The 12,936-nt window shown below is 29.3% G+C and overlaps 1 protein-coding gene across 4 annotated transcripts; it reads left to right on the forward strand.

The window, feature by feature from the left end:
• The first annotated feature begins 484 nt into the window (after positions 1-484).
• On the forward strand, positions 485-12,604 carry LOC100164058 (S-adenosylmethionine synthase). Of its 4 annotated transcripts, none has more exons than XM_001946674.4 (10): positions 485-644; positions 805-1,044; positions 1,575-1,652; positions 2,271-2,393; positions 7,706-7,818; positions 9,684-9,827; positions 10,443-10,661; positions 10,726-10,908; positions 10,974-11,107; positions 11,673-12,604. In XM_001946674.4, the coding sequence occupies exons 2-10, from the start codon at positions 912-914 to the stop codon at positions 11,773-11,775; spliced, it is 1,230 nt and encodes a 409-aa protein (XP_001946709.1). In that variant the 5' UTR covers positions 485-644; positions 805-911; the 3' UTR covers positions 11,776-12,604. The 4 variants fall into 4 exon arrangements, 3 of the variants coding, with proteins under 3 accessions (XP_001946709.1, XP_003243609.1, XP_008181649.1); XM_003243561.2 differs by lacking the exon at positions 7,706-7,818 and adding an exon at positions 4,995-5,107 and having other exon boundaries at positions 486-644; XM_008183427.3 differs by lacking the exon at positions 7,706-7,818 and adding an exon at positions 4,995-5,107 and having other exon boundaries at positions 508-644; positions 802-1,044.
• The last annotated feature ends 332 nt before the right edge of the window (positions 12,605-12,936 follow it).

Below are 12,936 nucleotides of genomic sequence, written 5' to 3' on the forward strand. Positions count from 1 at the left end.
AAACCTACACAAAAATAAACCCGGAAACGTACAAACACGTGCCTAAAAATACGCATCCGGCCGCCGCCGAGCCGTATCCCCGGGACCACAATGGAATAGTAGAAATCCACGTATTGTGACTATAAACGATAACGATCTACATAATGATTTATAAATTATATAAACATAATCTATACAGATATCATATATATTATTAATTTATGTATACACAATATAATATATTAACATAACAATATAAGTGTGTACAAGTGGATAATATTATTAATATAAAGTATGAGACGAACACATTGTGCTTTTTGTTATTTTATTTTAAATTTTGTGTAATCGGTTGCCGCCGTCCGCACGTGTGCGCCGCCGCCGCTACCGTTGGTCACGCGGCGGTTGTCTAGCGGTAGTGGCAATGCGATGTGTGTTTCGGTGGGGGTGGATAGGCGTTCCGTTCGCCGGTAATCGGCACGGTGACGCGCCCCCGTTGGCAACACTGTTCCGGCGCGTTTTGTGCCGTTCCGTATCGGCCATCTCTGGACGAATCGTTCTTTCCGCACTTGGCAGCCGTACAAGCCGATCGAAGCTTACAGGGCCGTGCCGCCTTAGCAATAGCAGCGACAGAATCAGCATACCTGCTATCAACACGAACCGCTGCCGTCCGTAGTTATTTTATTTACTCTCATTAACAGTTTTATTATCCATTATTTATTGTTTTTATTTCCGTCATTATTTTAATATCAATCATTTTATCATCGTGTTTAGTAGTTGCCGACAGTTATAACGATTAACGTTCCTTTTTTTTTTGCGTTCCAGCAGACGTCAAATTTTTCGTAACGGAAAACGCCGCAGCAGCCAGATCAAACGCCCGACAGCACCAGTAGCGCAGAACTACAACGACTCACACTACCTCAGTCAAAATCGTCATGCCTGAAGAAAAGAAATACGCGCACACCAATGGGTTCGCCAACGGACACGGAAACGGAGGACTTCCGCCAGAGAGCCCGGACGGTGAGATGTTCCTGTTCACTTCCGAATCCGTTGGAGAAGGACACCCAGGTAAGACGATCGATATAATAAACCTAACACTATGATCATTGATCACTTGCACACTCCTGCTCGTTGGGCTGCGTAGGTAAGTGCGGTTTTTAAGTTTTGAACAAAGTTTTTTCCCTACCTATTTAAAATTATTTTACATACATTCGCTGAACACGTGTTTTGTATTTCCGAGGCGTACAATCGTCATTGCCCGACTGTATTGCGTCGTTTCCGATAGCCAATTTGAACTTTTCCCCGTTTGCAATATAATGATGCCCCCACATCCGTCAGCCGTTCAATATTTATTATCGGTGCATATTTCATGTATGTTAATCATTGACAACCGGTCTGCATCGGTTATTCATATTTCTCGGGAAAAAACTCCCGGTGATAAGAGGTAACGGTGGACCACCGAAATCATAATACCGTACGAAGTAAATAGCGTCTGAAATTGGTTCGTCCCTTAAGATCGTTAATTTCATGTTCCGGAAGATTCCTGCTGAACGAAAAATGTATCTTAATATATAATACTATATCGTTTTTTCTTCTAGACAAAATGTGTGATCAGATCAGTGATGCTATTTTAGACGCACATCTGGAACAAGATCCCGACGCAAAAGTGGCTTGCGGTGAGTTTTATTATTATTTTAATTTTTTTTTATCACGTTTTTACCGCATTAATGTTTTGTATCAGTATTTACATTAAAATAATATTATATTAGACCTACGACTTTTTATCATTACCGTAAGTTTTTTAAGGTTATATTTGATATGGAATATTTATAGACATGCCATAACCTATAAAATACGAATTTTTCAAATTCCACAAAAAAATTTATTGCTAAAATCGAAAATTTGTACAAATATAAAGTTGGAGGTTTATATCGCTTGGAAAAATATTATAGACATTATTTATTCTTTTGATATACAATTTCATAATTTAATCATCTATTAATAATGTATATTATTGATATTAATAACTTAAACCCATCAGGAGAATATTTTTATGTATTTTATCAGAATATGTACCAAATGTTTGATAGTTGATACTATCTACTACCTAGGCAGTTATATTTGTACTTAATTTAATATAATGTATAAAATGAAAAACTTATTAACTATTATCTAAGAAATAAATAATAGTATAAAATATAACTTCTATTTTTAGCTCATTTTATACTCATACAAAATGTTAATTATAATTTAATTTATTTTATATTTAAACTTTAACATAATTTTTTTTTTAGAAACTGTTACCAAAACTGGAATGGTTTTACTCTGTGGAGAAATAACATCCAAAGCCAATGTTGATTATCAAAGAGTAGTTCGAGACACAATTAAACATATAGGCTACGATGATTCATCAAAAGGTACTTTATGTTTACTAATATCTTAAGTATAATTTTTTTAGAAACAACCTTCTGGGAATTTTTTCTGAAAATTAAATTTAACCAATTTTATTTATAACAAGTATATTTTTTAATGGGACCGATAGGTGCCAAATTAATGGTATTATTTATCATTAAATGTGACTAATCAATTACAAAGTCAATAGGGCAGGATTACAAATTGTACGATTACTAAACAAGTTTGAATAAAATTATACAATTAGATAATAAATGTATTTCAATTTCAATGTAGATAAGTAATCCGGAAAGTATTCATTTTATTTGAATAGGTTGTTAATTAAAATGTTATGATTAATATTTATAAGCAAATTTAACTTGTAGTAACTTGTAAAAATAGTATTTAATTATAGGTATTTAAAGAACTTTAAATCCTTAAATCATATTCAACTATTTATTTATTGATAACATTTTAAATGCCACATTAACTTATAAATTATTTGTGCTGTAAAGGGTATCGGTACTTATGCGTTATCTCGACTACCTTGGATGCACAACCATGTTATATCGACTACTAAAATATTTCCAAGACTACCTATTATCATCAACGATGTTATCTCGACTACCACAATTTAGTTACCACAAGTTATAATAAAGTTATAATAAACAATATAGGACATAGGTAATATGTTATAATAATAAAAATTGTTTACGGTTATAAAAATTATTATAAAATAATGTATACTTAAAAAAAATCTGGTAAAAATATTATGCTTGGTTATAAAAAATTATTACAAAATAATGTATAAGTACTTAAAAAAAATCTGGTAAAAATATAATATAATATGTATGGTAATTAATAATTTTTTTGTGGAGGGAAGTATGTTTTAAAATCCATTAGAATTTGATCGAATGGTGTATCGTCTCCAATGTTTTGTCGCCAAACAAATTCAGTAAGATAAGAATCTAAATGATGACGAGCTGTTCCCCTCTGTTTTTTGTTTCGCCACTTTGCCAATCCCCATAGGCGTTCAATTGTTTGTGTGTGTGCCCCTGTGGTTGGGTCAACAAAATTATAACTGTGATTTACGGTATAGTGATCGAAGTCTGATGATTTTAATAATTCGGTGTTATAAGCATGCCAACAATCTGAATATATCGTGGTACCTTGTTCAATGTTATTTTGGATCGCCAAAAGCAGAGTTCCTGTTTTTCTATCTGGCACTTATTAAAAATGACTCTTTTGTCTCTCGACAAATTCCTCCAAATATCCACTGTTCGGGAAGTACCCTGCCAATGTGGTTTTTTCTTTTCAAAAATAGACTTTCATCGATCTCGACGATTTTCCCCGGTCCACCTATTTTTGTTTGTGGTTTATTTTCAACAGCCATTGCACATACTTCGCGTAAGTAATTATTCCAGTCAATAACTGTATTTAAGCTTAAACCTAATTGTTGCTCGTACCATTTCGCACTCGTCATTTTGTGAGACCACCCATATTTAAATTGTACGGAAATCGTAAACGATATTCGTGATTTTGCAAACCAATTACTATTACGTACATTTACCTTTTTTTGGCATCTCTTAACATTGCATTTCCAAAATATTTCTTTTCCAAAATATAACTTTGCCAAGTGATTGTTTTGACAAATCCGTACACTTGGCAACACTCCGCGTTCTTGAAGAAATTGCACAGCTTCCTTTTCTGAAGATGGCAAATTAAAAAAATTCATGTTGGCTAGTCGTAGCGCGTATGTACTATACAGTAAATAATAACTGACGGACGTAATAAGGATGGCTGTCGACTGACTGACGACATAAATACCTGGTCTGATGGCAAGATACGTGGATAGTAAATTGTACATCGAAAACAAAATTAAATTGTCAATTACGATGATACAGATTACAACGCGGGAATGTACATTTTTAAACAGAATCAGGTTAGGAAACAGGTAGTCTTGGAAATATTTGGGTAGTCGAGATAACACATAAGTACCACAGGGTATCTCATAACTTCCATCTTATTGTTTAATATCTATTTGTAAATAATATAGATTTATAAAGAACAAAATTAATTTTTGCACTATTTGAATTGTCTTATTATGACAAAATACTAAGTTTTATTTTACATAATTACATTTTTATTTTTAAATTAATTGTTATTTTGGTTGTTTATGCTTTACTAAGATTACATATGGTTTTGCTATCATTTGAAATTAATGTGTATATTAGATTATACCCAAAGACAGCTTTGTAGTTACATTTATTTATTTAATTAAAATAAAATATACATTTTGCTGGGTTTATTATTTAGAAAAGATTAGGTTAAAATTATATAACACTGTTAATGTTCTATAATACCTAAGTTTCATTGTGATATTCCTGAATTTATTTTTATATTGCCTGCTCTTACTATAAATTATGTTTACTTGCTTCTTGTTTGATTTCAATATGATAATTTTTATGAGCTTTACATGTTCATGTATTTTGTAATTAAGGTAAGGTGGCTGCTTATCCTATACCACAAATACAAACATTCTATTTACATCATAAAATAAAATTCAGTTAGGTCTAAGTCCCATGATTATAGCTTAAGTCATATAAATATGCATATACCACCAACAGGGTTTGACTACAAGACATGCAATGTTCTCGTCTCAGTTGATGAACAGTCATCTAATATTGCGGATGGTGTACACGTTAACAAAATTGAAGATGCAATTGGGGCTGGGGATCAGGTAGGGTATCTACAAAACATTGGTTTTTGGGGGTAAAATGAGTGGCAAAAAATTTTGTGATTGTCATATTTTACGAGATCAGCTTTTGTATTTTTGGGATTTTATCATATCATTGGAATTTATGCAATTCAACATTATAATTGATAATATAAAAGGTTTCCATCACATTGCTTTTTATTTTAAACTTTTTGATATTATGTGAGGTAAGTGGTTTTTGTGTATATTAGTGCTTATGTATCAACAAGTTGGTCATAATATACATAATAGATATGTTAAGTAAATTAAATTAAATTCCATTAAATTTCTTTATAAAATAGGCTTTAATGTTAATATGCGCTTTTATTACATACAACAATGCTAAAATTATTGTTTCTTTTCCAAGTTAATAAATATTAGTTTCAATGTATGTTCCTGAATAATAAGAGTATGAAAGTAATATATTTTAATGTTGGTGGATATGAATGAAAAATGTTTTAAATTCAATTGGGTTGCATTAATTATTAATAACTAATATGTATACTGCCTTTAACAATAATGTTTTTTATTCTTGCATGTAAAAATAAGAAACAGGGGTCCATATAAAAAATAAAATAAACATTATCTGCTTATTGCATGAAAAAAAAAAACTTATTAGCTAAGATCATTGTTGATTGTTCAACTATTGATCAATGAAATTCAACAGTGTACTGTACCTATGAATTTGTGGGAGGTATAATGAACAATAGTGTATCTCATTTTTCTATACATAAACATATGTTTTTACCATTTGGTTATTTGGTATAATCAATTTATTGTATTTCCTACAAGATTAGAAAGTGTGTTGTTGTGAGTGTGTGTGGGTGGTTTTGGACTTATAAACAAATACTGAAAACTTATTGTCATATCTACAATGTCTATACTTAATAATTACTTAGACATTTACTGTTTCTGAATAGTAATATTTAAGTGAGTTTAGGATACTGTAGCTACCTCCTATTAAAATCAATATAAGAAGTTTATAATTTATGTAAAATTTCACTTGTTTAGTTATAATCACGATTAAAGATAGAATGGTTGCCCATTGAACTATGATAAGAAACAATTTAATCAGGCTCATAGTTTCTTTTATTATTAATGATATTCTCATAGAATAAGCGTAACTAGAGGGGCTTAGCCCCCCCCCCCCCAAAAAAAAAAAAAAAAACTTGTAATAGCCCCCTCAAAATAAATTATCAATTCTTTCCTTAAATATAACCATATCTTTAAAAATTAAACTATTTCTTGTTTTTTTTTGGAAAAAATGTACCTAATTATTTAATTTTTTTAATTTTAATTTAATTTTTTTTTTGTATTGCCCATGGTAAATATGGTAAATATCATAAGCTATATGCTTGTATTTGTTTTAAGGAAACAATTTATGTTAGTATGATATAAATTATTTTGTATTTGGTAAGATTATTACACATAATTTTACAGTATGCACCTATGCACTGAACATTGTGATTGGTGATAGCAGAATAAAAATCCCCGACCCTAGGAAAAATAACCTCCAGACTACAATATTACTGACAACCACATGGCATTTTTAAAACCTAATTAGTGTAATTATTACATTATTAATATTTAATTACAAATATAATATTATACTTATATAATATAGGTATACTTTTCATTAAAACAATTAATATATAATAAATAATATTCAAAAATTAACAATGATATTCTTTTGTTTCATTTCACGATGTGAAACAACATATGTTGATAGTTCATTTAAAAAATTACTGATTAGGTACCTACATTCATTAATTATTTGTTTAATGATTTATTTTGTTTGATGTATCGGCCATTTGAAATATTTTTATTTTATAACCTTTTAAATATTGTATCTACCTATATTAAGTATAACTTGTAAAATTTACTTCTAAAAATTATTAATGATTATAATAATAACTTTTTACATATCGTTAAAATATTATTAGGAAATGTAATATTATATTTCGGGAATAATATATAATATAAAGATATTAAGCAAAATATATTATTGTTAATGTTTGAAAATTATAATATAAATATTAAAAAATAAGGTATAATTAAATATCTGAGTTAATAAATGATTGATTTTGTCTGTATGATTTTTTTATATTTTTAAGTGAACATATATGGGGGTTGTTACTTTTCATGTAATGTCAGGTGAGGGCTACAGCCTCCCCCAACATTTCAGCCCTAGTTGCGCCACTAGCTCATAGCATAAAAATTAAGTATGAAGGCATAAATTATAAAACATTTTATTCAAAAGTATGATTCAATATTTAAATGTCTGGAGCGCCGATGTTCGGTTCTGCTATAAAAAAAAGTTTTTATGATAAGAAGGAAATTCTGGGGGTCACTTTATTATGGTTTGTTACTATCTTTAATTGTGGTTATAATGGACTAGTAATTAATGTAAAGCAAATTTATTGATACTTGTTCTAAATAATAGTTTAGATTTTTTTTTTTTTAAAGTTTATATTTAGTACTATTAGATTAAATAAACAATGTTTTGTTTAATATAAATAAAACTGCAATTAAGTTGCTGATTGTTGCTATGTGTTGTGTGTTGTCCCGCTGTCGGGTTGCCAGGTTTTGATTACAAGACATGTTCGGTGATGCTTGCTATTGACCAACAATCTCCGAATATTGCTGCTGGTGTACATATCAACAGGACTGCTGAGGAGGTTGGTGCAGGTGATCAGGTATGTTTTTTAAAAACAGAAAAAAAACTTTTAGAGTTTTAGAAAAATATTAATTAGTTTATTAGTAACTTGTCGTGTTTTCTTTTCTGATTACTCAATATGAAATAGGCATATATATATTTGAGTAATATGACCAATTGAAAAAAAAAAATTTATATGTTAAAATAAATTCTGAGGCAAGCGAAAATACATAGTGTGTATATGATTGTAAGATGATTGGGCAATAAATTATGTCTAGACATAACGTTAAAAATTTGTGCGTTAAACGATAATCAAAATTTTTGCTGACTCATTAAAAGACTAGTGGAAAAGTGATTTTAGCATGAATAAAAAAATATTATAAATTTATCAAATTATTATAATATGCATTACAATATTACAAAATTTGGCTAGCGGATTGATAAACTAAAAATAATACATGTCACGGTTTTGGTAAAATGTACAACTTTATATTCACCTGCCATTTCATTTTTCATAGTTTTAATGTAAATAACCTTGCATGAGACTTGATTTTATATGCATGATAGAATGATGTGTTTTATATCTAACATAATTTGGTCTAATGTATATTTAATAATATTTTGTTTAGTCCATTATGATGTTAGTTAGGGCTGTCATACTAATAATTATAGTCTGTTCAGAATAAGAGCGCACCAGATTTATGCAGCAAAACCGGTTTTGAACGTGGCCATCTGGTGTCGTCATATTCTGAATAGAGTATAGTAACTATTACTAACTTAACACGTTTACTGCGGATGACGTCAAATGGCGTCATTTTACATAGTTCACATATGCTGAGTGACGCCAATTGGCGTCATTCCCCTTGTTATTAAATGCACTATAATTTGGTCAGTGTTACGATTAAATGTTTTGTTTTTCATCAGCGTCTTCTATAGGCATTTTTTTATAAACAAGTGCAAACCGTACAATGATATTTTAATTTTTAGGAATTTTTTTTTTAAACTCCAATTTTTTTCAGCGTCACACTTAAGTACACACAGATATCGTCCGCATTGAACGTGTTAAATTTAATTAAATCTTTTGATTTTCTTTATACATTTAATCAAATATTATAATTCAATGATAAATGTACAACTTTTACTTCATTAGGTTAGTTAGATTGAACTAATTTGTATATAACGGTTAATAAATACAACTTGACTACTATAAAAGTCTAATTATTTTTATATATCACATTATTTTCGATTAACTGTTTATAATCTTATTAATCGACATTTCAAGTGGTACCAGTAGACATGAATTAAGTAGAGAAATGCTTAATCTACTATATTTAATCTATTTGGGAACATTTTGTTTTGTTGTTGTATATTGTATGTAATACTGTAGTTGAGTATCGATAATAATACAATATAATATACTTTGTTAATTTCCAATTGCTATTTTACATAATTTTATAATAACATTTTAAAATTAATTAAATACATATATTTTAATTATAACATATTTTATACTCTGTTTAGGATAAGAATGTCCAAATTCGCGCATGAATACAGATTACTGGGTTGTCGGCAGTTATCACTATTCTTTGGAAATAGTATGGACGAAAATAAACTAGTATATATTATATTCTTGTATTTATTAACCTTACCTAAGAATTAAGATCACCACCAGCAGTTCAGTGTTCATCCGCGAATTTGGACATTCTTATCCTGAACAGAGTATAGAGTGATCAATTTGAAATATTTAAAATTTAGCAATGTAGAATTGTTTATATAATAACAAAACATTAATTTGGTGTCGCCTGTTGAGTTCTATAGTTTTGTTAACAATGTTACGAATTTGCATTAGCTTTTCCATTAAAATTATTTATTGAGTCAATTAATAACATTGTTTGTGAATTGCAGGGCCTCATGTTTGGCTATGCTACAGATGAAACAGAAGAATGTATGCCTTTAACAGTGGTACTTGCTCACAAGCTTAATGAAAAAGTAGCCGAACTCCGAAGAAATGGAGTACTTTGGTGGGCACGCCCTGACACTAAAACACAGGTGAATTATATAACAATATGTGTTTCACACATCAATTTAGTTTTAAAAGTCTTGATAACTCGTAATATTTCATAGCTTTCGAGCATTTTATAACTATACTATGGTCATGAACTAACTCAACCTAACTACAGAGGAGTTGACACTGTGGGCTGGGGGTGGGCAGGAGTACGTTACTAGTACACATGAGACGCAACGCTATCTATTATCTTATTAATCAATACACATTTAGAATGGAAAGTTTATAGTAATATTGTATTATATTTTATTTTCCATTATTCAGTCATCTTATCAGATTTTTATGGTGTGTTTCTTGAACACTATCATAGTTCGTGTTACTACTAGGCTGATCGCAGTTTCGTCGCATGTGCATGAATCTCTTTAAACTCTGTGGCCGCATTTGGTTCATAGCGTAGTCCTGTGTAACGTGTGTCATCATGATGATATAATTTATTAAACTTGTTTTATCCAAGACTTATTACTTACTACTTTTTGAGTAGAGCCTTGCGACAATGGTTAGGAGCTATAATGAATTTAAAGTCAATTTTTTTTTTCTATTTTAAATTTGTGTTTTCAATATTATTCAAATAAATTAATATAGAAAATTTATGTCTATAGGTAACATGTGAATACTGTTTGGTTGGCGGTGCTTGCATTCCACAAAGAGTTCATACAGTTGTAATATCTGTGCAACATTCTGAAAAGATTTCCCTAGAAGACTTACGGCAAGAAGTTATGTCTAAAGTTGTTAAGACAGTGATCCCTTCTCAGTATCTTGATGACAGAACCGTTTTCCACATCAATCCATGCGGCCAATTCGTAATGGGTGGTCCTCAAGTAAATTTTATAATATGGTTTTATAGATCTACAACCACTGAGTTATTTATGATTTGTTTTTTAGTGCGATGCTGGCTTGACGGGACGAAAAATTATTGTTGATACTTATGGTGGTTGGGGAGCTCACGGAGGTGGTGCATTCTCTGGCAAAGACTTCACTAAAGTTGACAGATCCGCCGCATATGCTGCTCGTTGGGTTGCTAAGTCTTTAGTAAAATCTGGGCTTTGCAAACGTTGCCTTGTACAAGTATGTATTAATAAAGTGTTATGTATTGTGATTGATACTGAGTTATTATTTTTTATTGTAATAAGGTATCTTATGCTATTGGAGTAGCTGAGCCAATATCAATTACACTTTTCCACTATGGCACGTCTACTAAAACTCAAAAAGAATTGTTGAAAATTGTAAACAGTAATTTTGATTTAAGACCAGGAAGAATAGTAAGGTTAGTAAATTAAAAGTATTCAAAGTATTAAATCAATAGGCAGGTTCATATGTGGTAGAAAATAAAATTATAATTTGTTGATATAATATTAACTCAAATCAGTGTCTAAAATATCAAAATTGTTGTACTGCACACTGAATAATTGAACATATGGAATATTATTATAGCCCTTGCCAAAAAAAATAAAAAAATGTCGAGCTTGCAAAATGATGCATTATAATATTATAATTATTATATTCACATATGCATATATTTCATGAATATTTATTTATTTTGTGTAAATAACTAAATTAAAGACAATCTGTTATCAATACATCAACTATCCTATATTATACCTATACAAGGATGGGCAAGTTAATGATTTATTTTAACTCAGTTAAGTTAAGTTAATATGCACCAATAACAAAAAATTAAAAGTTATTACACACTTTTTCTTCACTTTTTATTAAGTTTAAAAAAAATTAATTTGTGTAAACATCACTAGACTTCTTAATTTTCACCAACCCAAAACTAAATTATAGACTATAGTAATTTAGTGATTAAATATAATGTTTTCATTTTCCAGGGATTTAAATCTACGAAACCCAATCTACCAAAAGACAAGCACATATGGACATTTTGGTCGTGACATATTTCCTTGGGAAAAACCAAAGGTTTTGGTCGAGTGATAAATGGCGGACTTCTTACACACTGTGTATGATTCAAAACAAATGCGTAGAATTTTTTATTATGATTTTTTTTTTAACATTAACGAATCAAATGTTGCCACCTGTTCATAGTGTTAAGATACACTATTAAAAATATTAGTATTTGCATAGTTTTCCCTTATTTTAAACAAATTATAATTATTTTTTTTTTGTAAAATTTGATTTCTTAAAAAGAAAAAAAAATTATTATTGTAATTAATAAGTCAGTGTTACGCCATGTAAATAAGAAGTCTAAACATTACCAGGCACTTAATTATTTACCTTTTTGGTCTGTTAAACAATATTTGAACATAGTTGCTTTTTAATCTTGATCAATCACTATTTGTTAGTGTATGTCAATAAAAGCTAAATACCAATTTAATTACTATTATCTCATCATATTCCATGAAAATATGTGTACATATATTTTGTATGTGTACATGAATATTAAGATATATTTTACCTTTTTTTATTTAAATATTTTTTTTTTAGTGATTTATTATTGGCCGCATCTATTACCTTTTTTTTTTATTTAAGTTTGGCACAATCTTAGGACATAAATTTAGCATACCGACTTCATTGTTCATGAATTAATTTTATGTTACTTCTATGTTCACTTGATTTAAATTTAAATATTTATATTGAAACAATTATGGTTTTTTTTTTTTATATATAATTTTTAATGTTTTATCAACATTTTGTGAATTTATTAGTTTTTTTTTTGTCATACATGTATTTTATCCGCCTTATTTTCGTTTGTTATAATGATATGATTATTGGCTCATAATAAAATGTGTTGCTGCCCTCCAAACACATTTTTTTCTTCCATACCCGAATTCCTTAAATTAAGTGTATTCTATTAAAATTGTGTACTTGTAAGGTACATAATTTTGTATAGTATTTTTTTTAAATGTTAATGTGAAAATTTCAATTCCTGAGTTGCACAACATTCCTTAAGTAGTACGATAAAAAGTAAGAATTTAAAAATATTACCCAAGTTTATTTAAAAATGCCAAAAATCAAAATTTGAATAAATGTTTTATTAAGAGGACGCTACACTCGCATGTGTTGTCTCCGTCTTACATATGTACAACATACCAAAAACTGATTTGTGCGGAGACAACTTTTATCATTCTGTGTTTG

Source organism: Acyrthosiphon pisum, chromosome A2 (assembly GCF_005508785.2).
Source record: "Acyrthosiphon pisum isolate AL4f chromosome A2, pea_aphid_22Mar2018_4r6ur, whole genome shotgun sequence".
In the NCBI taxonomy this organism is placed as follows: Eukaryota; Metazoa; Arthropoda; class Insecta; order Hemiptera; family Aphididae; genus Acyrthosiphon; species Acyrthosiphon pisum.

What these genes read in the sequence shown, in the direction of transcription:
- LOC100164058 (XM_001946674.4), top strand. Translation starts at nt 912, where the DNA reads ATGCCTGAAGAAAAGAAATACGCGCACACCAATGGGTTCGCCAACGGA. An exon ending in CGTTGGAGAAGGACACCCAG is followed by an intron (nt 1,045 to 1,574) that starts GTAAGACGATCG and finishes TTTTTCTTCTAG; the next exon opens with ACAAAATGTGTGATCAGATC. An exon ending in GCCCTGACACTAAAACACAG is followed by an intron (nt 9,828 to 10,442) that starts GTGAATTATATA and finishes TTATGTCTATAG; the next exon opens with GTAACATGTGAATACTGTTT.